Source organism: Aphis gossypii, chromosome 1 (assembly GCF_020184175.1).
Source record: "Aphis gossypii isolate Hap1 chromosome 1, ASM2018417v2, whole genome shotgun sequence".
NCBI lineage: Eukaryota > Metazoa > Arthropoda > Insecta > Hemiptera > Aphididae > Aphis > Aphis gossypii.
The window spans coordinates 26,374,850-26,386,623 of record NC_065530.1 but is presented as its reverse complement, the minus strand read 5'-3'; the positions used below and the strand labels follow the sequence as shown (position 1 = coordinate 26,386,623).

Here is an 11,774-nt window from a genome sequence, read left to right as displayed (position 1 = left end):
ATCGTTTCAAGACTATAACTAGGTAGTTAAAATTGAATACTATTCGCAGTAAAATAGGCTCATGTAAGACACATAGGTACATTTTACGGTTAAATAATCAAACGTTAAAAGCGATATCTAACAATTTGGACGAAGAAGTTGTTACATTTACTATATTTTTTTTTGTATAGATTCTCCCGCGGGTATTCGAATTTAAAGCTATAAATCGATTTGATAAACTAGTTTTTGAAGTGTTCATTACTTTTACAATACAAATACAGTTTTAAGTTCATTTTTACAAAATGTGATGTAAATTAACCGTTTATTGCTAATGTCAATGACATTACGGGGAAACATAATTTAAATACATAAAAATGTATTTTAACACACGATTCGATGTTACTGCAATATCATGTTACTACATAAATGATTATTATTAATAACTACATGGTATATTGGTGTTTATTTACGGTATGTAAACCAAAAGTGTAATCATTATTTTTTACGAAACTAACATTATCGTAAAAACTATTATCGTGTCTATTGCTATAGATTTAAATTTTTATCTTTACTAGCGTATCAACTTCTAATAATAACAATAATGATATAGTAATAATACGAATAATAATAATAATAATAACACTGTATACGCAAATACGAAGGAAGTCTCGGGAAAATAATAAAATATTATATTATAATTTACAAAAATGCGCCGTCGATACCGAGCCGATCGTTAAAAATCGGATCTTTTTTCTTTATTATCCTCTTGTGTTTTAAATTACAAATCGGTGTAAAGTACCGACGTGCACCGAATCGACGACGAAAACTATAAGCGATAACTGCGGCGAGAGCGGCCCTCGTTCGCACTAGACCGGACATCAATCGTCGTCCGACCTTTGCCGGATGTGCAGGATGAGCGGCACCGTCCTGGTCTTGATCACCGGAATCGGCTGCTTGCCCTGGTAGAACGGCTGATGATGGCCGGCCATCGGCGTCCGGTACTCGTACCTCCACGTCTGCGTCTGTCCGACGGGCGGCGGTCGCATCACCAGCAGGTTTTTCAGGTCCTGTCGGCTGGACAACTTGCGCCCGTGCTTGCCCCGGTTCGGTCTGGCCGCGGGGTTCCTGTGCTTGTGCGGCTGCTGCGACTGATAGTGGCCGTGGTGCGCCGTCGGCTTGCTGGCGGCCGTCGACGACACGCTGGTCACGTGGTTCTTGCTGCTGTAGTCCTTGGAAAGGTCGTCGGTCTCGTGCACCTGAAACACGAAAAACGCCGTTCGAGTGTGTCACGATACTGTAAGATATCATTAGGTACTACTGTGGGAGATTTGGTTTTCGTGGGATACCGACGACGGTTTTTACCGACTCGACCGAATGATTTTCGGAAGTCTTATCGTCCTGCTGAGACGACTTGTACTTGTGCGATCGACGAAAACGACCTGAGGTTCGGTAAATAAAAAACACGCGCCGCGCCCACGAAGGTAGGCAATACATGTTACGTTAGCGAACGCGGCTGCAGACTCGGGCACACGATAACGCGTTTTATTCGAGTCGTCGGAATAACATCTTTTTGGAGACGTTTTCGGACGTATTAACCGTGATTTAGATCGTTTTGGACGTAATTTCTATTTTACGGTCGTATTATTTTACGAGATATCGTATTCGGTATACTTTTTGATTTCTGTTGAAACGATATCGAAAACTAACTAAAATAATCGGTTTTTGTCACCACCCAATACCTAGGACCCAACTCCATCGACCCACTTGTGTATAAAATAATAACCGACGCGTTGTCATTAAAAACCCTAAGTCTAATACATTTTCCTTCCATAATCCTATCGTGATAATTGCAGCAATGCGTAACACGTGTCGAGCAAATACGTCAGCGTTTATTTCAATTTAAACGATCGATAAATTGAAACAACATATTTTTATTTTCATTTTCTAAAAACCGGTCAGTATGATTGAAATCGACCACGTAATTTCGTAATTTCATCATTACCTTTAGAGTTTTTAACAATACTTCTTATATTGAAAATCACAAAGCGAAATTGGATAGTAAACTATATCGTTTAACAAGAATTAGGCATTATATTATTACTCTAACCTTACACAAACACCAAAACGTTTTTGATAACAATTATTGTACCATTATGCCGTTATACTACTATAGTAAGTCGATATCTAGTAAATCGGGTAATAACGTTCAAAGTGCTGTTGAAATTGTTGACAATTTTAATCGTGATGAGTTCGGATTGACGAAAACTTTCAAAATTACTAAATCAGTTATGTATTATAGTCGTAGTATTTCAAAAGAATATATTCGTGCAGAAAATATCACAAATCATATAAATTATCATAATATTTAATGCATCATACATTCATACTGTATCATGAATTCGTCTATGAGTACAGTAATATAGCCTTTAAGCTATTATCATGTGATCGGGTCGTAATCTAGTAAAATCGATATTTTTAACAGAAATTAAGGAAAATGGAAATCGTCTCGATTCGACATAGTGATGAAAAATTCTTCTTGTTTTGTATAGGTTCAACTACGTTATACGAATTGAATTAGACGATTACAATCAATGCAGTGCGAGAGCCGATCGGTCTATAGATGGTGATGACGATTTCCGGACAAAGTTAGAGAAGGGGAGAGAGTTAAATTTAATTCAATGGAAACAAACATATAAAAATCACATACCTGGTACTGATGTGGTTCTTCGAGTACCGAATTAGACGGGACTTCGTAGTTGTGATTGTGGCTGTTGTCGATCCCGTTTCCATAATGGTCGTGCAAATCCTGGTGCAAGTGTTGAACTGTGTCATCGGATATCGTATAGTATGACGTCTCGCCCGAGTGCCCGTTAAAGTTACCGTGATCGTGGTCACCGGTCGCACCCGTAGTGACGGACCCGGGACTTTCGCCGGTACCACCAGAACTCAAGGTGCCAGACTGTCCAGACCCGCCGGTGGCAGCCACGTCTCCGCCCTGAAACTCGGATGACGTATCCACCGAGTTCTGGACAGGCGACGCTAGTGACGACCCGTCCTCGACGGTGGCATGATAGTTTTTGATCTCGGAGAAACCAGCCGAGTGCATGATCGGTACGTAAATATGCGGAATCAGGTGCAGATGGATCATGTGGTTATGCTTCTTGCCGATTCCTGCACCAACGCCACCAGCACTGCCACCATTTCCACCACTGGCAGCACCGCTATAACCACCACCACCACCACTGTAGCTAATCCCGTTGCCACTAAACCCGCCGTTGTCTAGTTCAGCGGGTACGTGTTCGACCGACGGTGTCTGCGACGACCGCAAGTGATTGTCCACATGGTCACCTACCATGTTCCGATAATTGGTGTCTACCTCTTCGTGAAACGATTCGTGTTCAGGGAATTCGGTCTTGAGAATTTGCGATGGCTTGAACAACGGCCTCCATGGACCTGCAGGAACAGAAGAAAAACACATTTGTACAATTGTTACAATTCGGTGTAGTTAAAACTTTAAAATCAAAATATGACTATAGGTTATTTAGATATTACTATGTCATACGTGCCAGAGTACCTCTGTTTTCTACACTCCACGAGGAAGTCAAAATTACATGGTTATTTGTTTAAATTAGATATGATAACATTGGGACGAATATTCCCAAAGGAGATAGGTAATTATTCAGAAATATCTAAATTAGTACAACGTTTATTGTGAAATACATATAGTATATTAACTGTAGTACTATAGTTAATAAATTAAAATCGGAAATACAAAATTTAATATCGTACTAATATAATAGTTCATAAAACTACATTTTCATTAAGTAGAACAAATAAGTACAGTACATATAATGGCAGCTCCTTCAATATGGTCAAGTGGCACAAATTATACCTTAGTAAAACAATATGTTTGATCATAAATGGACTGATTAGTTGTTATATAATAAAACGAAAAATCAATTACGTGATGTACCTACCTAACCGTTGTATAATAACGATCCAGGTATAGAATTAATAATAATATTATTTGAGGAAAAATATAATAATATGTAAATATTAAAAGTACAATATTTTCGATAATATTATGCCCATTTGATTTCTTCAATGCTGAATTCGACAATTAATTTTCAAATCTTTTAGTTCACCGTGAAAATCAAAATAATTCACCTCACCTGATTGAATACAATGTGTGGTACCTAATAACTATAGAATGACCGACCGCAATGACATTAAATCATAGGAAAAGTTAACGTACATGATTTCAATTGCGTTTATCGTAGGATAATCAATGTTTTCTACAGGTGTCAGGTAGTAGTGCAAATGACATGATTCGAGACTTTGAGACTACCGCGAATCGAAACAAACACGTACCTATCTCGGTCCTCGGATGAGGTATAAGATTTTCGCTTTAAATTGCAGTCGAACGAATCGCCAAACGATCTACTGTACGTGTTATTGGTACCGGTAGAAAAAAAACACAATATTTTATTGTATTATTATCTATATATAAAATGCCACATAGACTGCTCGAAAAATAATATATATAATTACGTATTATTAAATAAAAAGAAAATTGTTAGGAAACGAGTAAAATGAAAAAAAAAGTAAAAAATTAACAATCACAAAACAAGAGATTGTATACAAACTGCAGTAGGTATTATTGTACATTATATTATATCATATTTAAAATTGTATTTTTATTATTAACGGCATTTTGAATTCAAGGACATTAGCCGGAACTAAATATACCGTTATTAAACCATAAAGGGGGTTTTAATATACATGAAATTTTAATACATAATTTTTTCATACTTCATAAATGTTTTTGTGTTATTGTTTATACTTACTTAGTACTGACCACATTTTGAGATTTCAAATTTTCAGTAAAATTATTTTAAAAAACACAAGAAAGTAATAATAACCGCTCAGCTGTACAACGGAAAATTCGAGAATACGTCGTTATTGAATTCATAACTGCAATGTATGTAACCTACTGCAGCTAAGTATATTTGATTAGGTAATTATATTGCTATTAAAGTAATTTTTATTTTACTACTAAAGTAATACAGTAAATTGAACAATATTTACCAAGTCGACATCGATCCAAACATTAACTAACCATAGATCGATGGTGAATAAATTTATGATATAAATAGGCAATAACATAAAATTAATTTAAATGATTTGAAAATATTATTGTGTATATAAAATACAATAATATAATATAGATAAATGTTCCAAATCACCATAACTAATATTTTAAAATTACAAAAAAAAAAAAAATAATTAAAATCTTTGTAGGTATATACTTCATTGAAATATCAAATTTCGACTACAAATTTAAATTTCAAATATTCATAAGAACAATTATGATTATTTATTTTATAGGATTGTTTGATTTCAGTATGATTTACTTATAAATTATGAGGAACTTTTTATTAAATTGTCAACTAGCTTAAGCTTTAAACCTGAACATTTTATAAATCTTGTATAGTTATCTAATTATACAATTATAATATAATTATCTTATTATAAAAATCTTGTATAAATTATGTACAAAACGATTTGTACCTATATGTTTGTGATTTTGAAGAATTTAAAACATTTGAAATTCATACGCTCATAAAAAATTACTATAGTTACACATAATTTATTTTTACACTTATAACAACCTAGATATGAGCGACCTCTATTAGATTTAATCGAGAAAAAAAAGAAAATTTCAAATGTTTTTAAATAACTCAAAATATTTTGAAAATTATACCTTGAATAGAAAATCCTAATATAAAAATGTAATCAAAATATCAATATCGAAAATTGGTTAGGAATTTACTTCCCTGCAAAGAACCAATAAGATTAATTTCCCTACCAAAAAAAAAAAAAAATTAAAAATATTTAAGTTAAAAATCAAATAATTTTGTCTACTATGCATAAAAACTAACACACACATCACTGTAAAATGAATAAGTATACTGATATAGATCTGCTCAGAATCTAAAAAAAAATCAGTACGATATCATTATAATATCATGATACAACTTCATAATGATAATTTCATAATGTTTCTAAAATTGTATAAATTCCAGTTTATTACTTATTAGTTAAGTATTAGATAATTTATGTAATTACTTTTACACCGGAATAACTAGTTTTTTGATTAAAATTATATTTATTTATTTTTTGATTATTTTTTGAATAGTGCTAATATTATTTAAGTTTTTTCATTAAGAAATTAATTTTTTTTTTTCACTTGAAAATTTTTTAATTATATGTATTCATTAATACAATTTATTATCTTAGGAACAAAATAATTTAAGTATTTTAAATTGTACTTTATTTACGTGACATAATACAAAGTATTTTTAAGAAAAACGTTTGCATATTATTCATCGTGCTATATATTTTTTTTACCAAATTGAAAAAGTAAATAGATTTCTATTAAAATGTATTGATATTTCTACGATGTGATGTGATGAGATTCTTCAAATAAAAATTAATTAACAATTAATAGATACTATTTATTCATTATAAAGTATCACTTCATAATGATGATGAACTCATCACACACTATAAACAAATTTTAGAAGAAACATTATACACGATTAAAACGTTTTAAAATATAATTTTGTTTTTATCTCCCTCACAGCTCCCATCCCCCTACACAAAAATCATCATTATCCATTATGCTTACGAAAATACTTAAAAAATAAAACTTTAAAAAACCCGTTTCTACAAAAAGTTTTTCAATACAATATAGAAAAATTAGATGATATTATTATGTTACGTGGAGTCTTATTTTTAAAGGCAAAAAGTATTTCAACAACATTTCCAGATAAAATAGAAAATCAAAATCGCGACAATATTGATTAGAGCGAGTTGAAAAAGTGCGTTTGTAGTTCAATTTATCGACGAAAAAAAAATAAACTCGATTGAAAAAAATAAATAAACCGTGACCGTGACATTGACGCTGTAATTCGTTATACATGTGCCGATCTCGCCCGGCGGAGGACGCGTGCGTGTGACATCTTCTTTTTATCGTTACCTACAACTCGTGTAACGTCAGACCTACCTCTGTAATATACGCGAATGCGATTTGAAATCGTTCTTCGACTCGATATTTACGCGTTTTGTCGTCGAACTTTCGCCAAACACACGAGTGCACCGCTCATTCATATTATACACATATTATATAGGTAAGTATTATACAGGAATATGCGCATTAATAAAATACACGGCACATATCCTATATACCCATGTCCATATACATTTTGTGGTCTAGACCTGCGAAAGCAGAACACACGCACATGCATGCCCGCGACACGTAAATATTATACACGCTTGTGCGTGTGGGTTATAGTGCGGGTGGGTGGGTGGTTGGTCGGGTGGGCAGCGTGGGGAGGTTGACGATGCGTTATGACGGGACCACGACCGCTGTAACGCGATATATTGCTCGATCGATGTTTTCGACCGTACATACACACATCCTCGACTATAAATAATAATAGTAATAACAGTAATAATATTATATATATAGGTAGGTACACGGCCCGAGACTGCCTGCCAGCTCGCGGTTTATTACGCGTACGTGTAGTTTGCGGTCGCGTTAAATTACTACGTATAGAGGTACCCATCTGCACATATCACACTGCATATTTGAATATATATATATATATTTATATTTTATAGCAATACATATACGAGCCACGAGGTATAACTAACCACCACGACCGCTGTTTGTTTTTTCACCGTACGCCGGCGAACGCGTATTGTTTACTGCGGCGACACGCTTGCGGTATTTATATGCGTTATAACTCATAAAGTCATAAGTCATAAGAATGAATACGATATAGGTATATATGTAAATTAGGTGACATAGGCCGCCGCCGTGGGTCCGTTACGAGTTGCGACCTTACGAGGTACACACTCGCGATGTACTCGTATTCTCGTCTGTCGACGATTTTAGTTTATACCTGGTATATATATTAACAGTAAGTATATACCTACTAAATATAACATTACCTATACCTATATTATAAAGTTCCGTGTGTCGTCCGAACAATAATAGTTCCTTTCAAAAATCTACAGACTAGAAAAATGTTTTCTGACACGACAACACGTAAGTTTTACAAATAAGAACTTACCGACTGTTCAAAAACACGATTAAATTTTGTATAATATTTTATTATTTTTTTTTTATTATTAATATTACTGTATAATATATGAGTACAACGACGTAGACGTCGTTGGTCGTTAGAATCACGCGATGTCGCGATTGATATATATTTTTCCTAAATGAAAATAAAATTAGAATTTTAATGAAACTGTAAACTACTACTTCAGTTTTAAATTGTTTCAATGAACTTACTAGTATATGCATATCTATAAATACCGTTTTTAAATGCGTATAGAATGTTCCATCATGCTCGTTCACCTAAAAGAATATTTTTTCCGTTAGGTCAGATCAGACCTGGAAATATGATTTCGGATAATGATTATTGCAGTATTCTCAGAATCTATGTCATTCTTATGAATTCATTTTTATTTTTTATTTTTTTTTTTGCTCACTTTAATTCAGAATATTTTTTATAAACTAATTTGTGTAAATATTATAAAAGATAAAGTGCCTTATAATAACTGTTGATTATATTCTAGGTTATAGTTACACATTGTAAACAGGAAATTGGTAGATAAGTGGATACCTGTTTAACAATTTATAATTTAATAGGATAGGCAAGCAAGAAAACCTACTTGCACATATGCATTATGTTATATTATAGATCAGATCAATCCAAATGAGCGACGAACATGTAAAACAACGAGCAAAAATAGTAAGTGGTAAAATTGGAAAAATAATTGCTTCTACAAAATTATAGTAAGACAACGAGCTTGGAAAATTTGTAATACTTGTAGTTGTTATAAACTTCTATTATAATATGTATATACATACTCTTTAGAGAGAAATATGCATTTATTACACGCAGTAACATAATATGATAGATATATAAAATATTAATGTTGGCGGGATAATAACAACGTAGTATGTTATTATCTATTATCTATTATCTCTTATAATTAGAAATCTTTTTCGTTACACTTATATACAGAAAAAAAACTGTGGGTTTGTTGTCAATTTTAGTTATTATTTTAACAATTATATACTTTTATTTTGATCTGTATCCATGGTGTATTTGCACATTCCAAAGTTCTACAATACTTCGTAGGAGCTATGAAAGCTTTTTTACCATAGGTACTTGACCAACTTAACCTAACCTACGCATATATATTGTAACTGAAAAAATATAATATTGTATTTATCTGTACTAAGTTTGTGATAATTTGTGATCTGAAACGTTTTACACGCTCTCATTCGGACGTTAAGTATGTGTATACGTCCAATACCCTGTATCCGCAAAACGTCATAATATATTATTATAATTTATATTTTATATGCATCGGTGCATATACAACTATAGGTGGAACTATAGGTGGGATGATCGACCGAGATCCAATATGCATATTTTACACCTACGCAGTAGAAAAAAAAATAAAATCGCTGCATACGAATTTAGCCGTCATACAACGAATAAGGTCGATTTCCGATCTGCAATATGTTGAGTCAATTATGACTCGATGGTAAGTTTTGCTGCTGTTCATTTAACTTCATAAAATAAAATATAATATAGTAAAAATAATTTATTTTTATTTTTATACATCGTAACAGTGAGTATAATTGTATTTAATACTGAATTAAAAAGATGTTTTCAAATATCTCCATAAAACGTTTTTAATGGATTATATTTATAGATATTATTAAAAGTAAATTTAATGACTACATTAGATAAAAAAAAAAAAAAACTTAAATTACTAAAATTGTAAAAATGTTTCATTGGTTTGGAAACACTGAAGTCGTTTAATATCAAAAACACTAATTTTAATAAGTGTAGTTATACAAGTATAGGCTATATAACCCCAAATCGTACGAAAAAAAAATTATTTTTACAGTGATAATCGTTATTTTTCAAATAGGTACCCTAGTTGTAATTTAAATAACTTTTTACACTTTGGTTGGTTGCTAAAATGTGAAAACGATTATAAATAAATTAAATTCTTTAAGATAATTTGTTGTTTAGTAGGTACAGAAATAATTATAATATTATTATGATTCAAGGAAAATATGTCTAATACGTGATAGTTTTTTATAATTCATTTGTCGGTTAAAAAAAAAAGTGTGACATTCGTGCCAACCTGTAAAGCAATAAATAAAAGCAGTATTATATTAGCATTATTAAATATGATTAATCGAATTGCAATTAAATAATAAATATCGGTATAACTTTTAAATGGGAATTGAACAAGCTTACACTGCAGTAGACTTAATTGTAAGATCGGTATATACTCGTACATCGAGTTTCGGCCAATCCATTCTAACCTTAAAATATTAGTTAGGTATTTATAAATAATAAATAATGTGATACATAGTTTAGAAGACGTTACGATCGTGTTAAGTTAATAACAGATGAGAGAAGTCCGGAGAATGTAAATAGCCTAGATCTTAGTGCGCTCGAGTATATTATACGCATTAATACACCTGCATATTAATTATAGTATAGAAACTGCATCGTTTTGCACTTCCGAATTCGGAACCCGGAACCCGCGATACGTAACTGTGTGAACCTGGTGTTCGCCGCATACGGGCCGAAAATCCAACCGAATAAAACAAATTGTGGTATTCGCGGTACACAATATTATCGTTTTCCATCGGAAAATTTAAAAATATATAAATTATTTAATTTTAAAATTATGAAATTGAATGCCATACAACGTATATTATAGATAATCTATACAGACAATAATATTATAGCAATGCAATTGTACGTATTTTGGCGTTGGTATATTATACTCGACATTATGTATATTGTGGTGAATTATACTTCACGAGCTGGATAAATTGCAGGCCGAGGTTCTTCTTTGGACATTAGATGACTGTGGAAGATTTTTATGTGTCCGATTCTAAGTCTAGTAAAGATCTCTTCATATTTTCCTCGTATTTTGATTTGAGATTTCCAGATGTATATGTTATGCTTCGTCTTAATTAATTTAATGTAAAGCATGCTGTCCATTTGTGACGTCATGTTTGTTGTCATTTGTTGGTGATAAGTTTTGTATAACCCGTAAGAAGTAATTGTATGAGCATCGCACTGATACACATGGTAGAGAGTTATAATTGTCTATATTGTATTGTATTACACATTAAAATTAATAAAATTTTATCCAAGTATGAAAAAAACTAGATTCAATATAGCATCTAATTTATAATTTTATAAAACCAATTTTAAGGGCTATTATCATTATTACATGCATATTAATAATTCAAAAGCCGCTCGTTCAAATTTCATTTTAAATACACCAAAACTTTAAAAAAATATCTGCCCAACAATTCACAGAAAAAAAATGGTTTATCATTTGAGAACATACGTTTATATCATTACAAGATCATCCTTAAGTGGTTTAAAAATTCTCAAATATTCGAATATATGATTTTTAGTATACTTTAAAATTAAAGAAAAGGGGTTGGCCATCTTTGATGAATCATCCTATTTATTCGCAATTTAGTAAATACAAGACTATATTATATAATAATATATTGATTTTTTCGTCTTCTATGCATCGTAAGACTTAAAATATGTATAGACCAATATAAAATACAAAATATATCAGTTGATGTTTACTTTTCGTCAGGTTCATACATATTATGAATACGTATATCTACACTATATAATTATTAACAATGTATA

At 31.8% G+C, this 11,774-nt stretch overlaps 1 protein-coding gene across 1 annotated transcript in view; it reads right to left on the bottom strand.

Moving 5' to 3' along the window:
- Positions 1-625: 625 nt before the first annotated feature.
- LOC114127488 (uncharacterized) overlaps positions 626-11,774 on the bottom strand; it is a 40,388-nt gene continuing 29,239 nt past the window's right edge. The window contains exons 5-6 of the mRNA XM_050197759.1: positions 2,687-3,432; positions 626-1,235 (exon numbers count right to left, since the gene is read on the bottom strand). Of these exons, the coding sequence (XP_050053716.1) occupies positions 858-1,235; positions 2,687-3,432 (1,124 nt within the window). The 3' untranslated portion in view covers positions 626-857. The remainder of the gene's footprint in view (positions 1,236-2,686; positions 3,433-11,774) is intronic.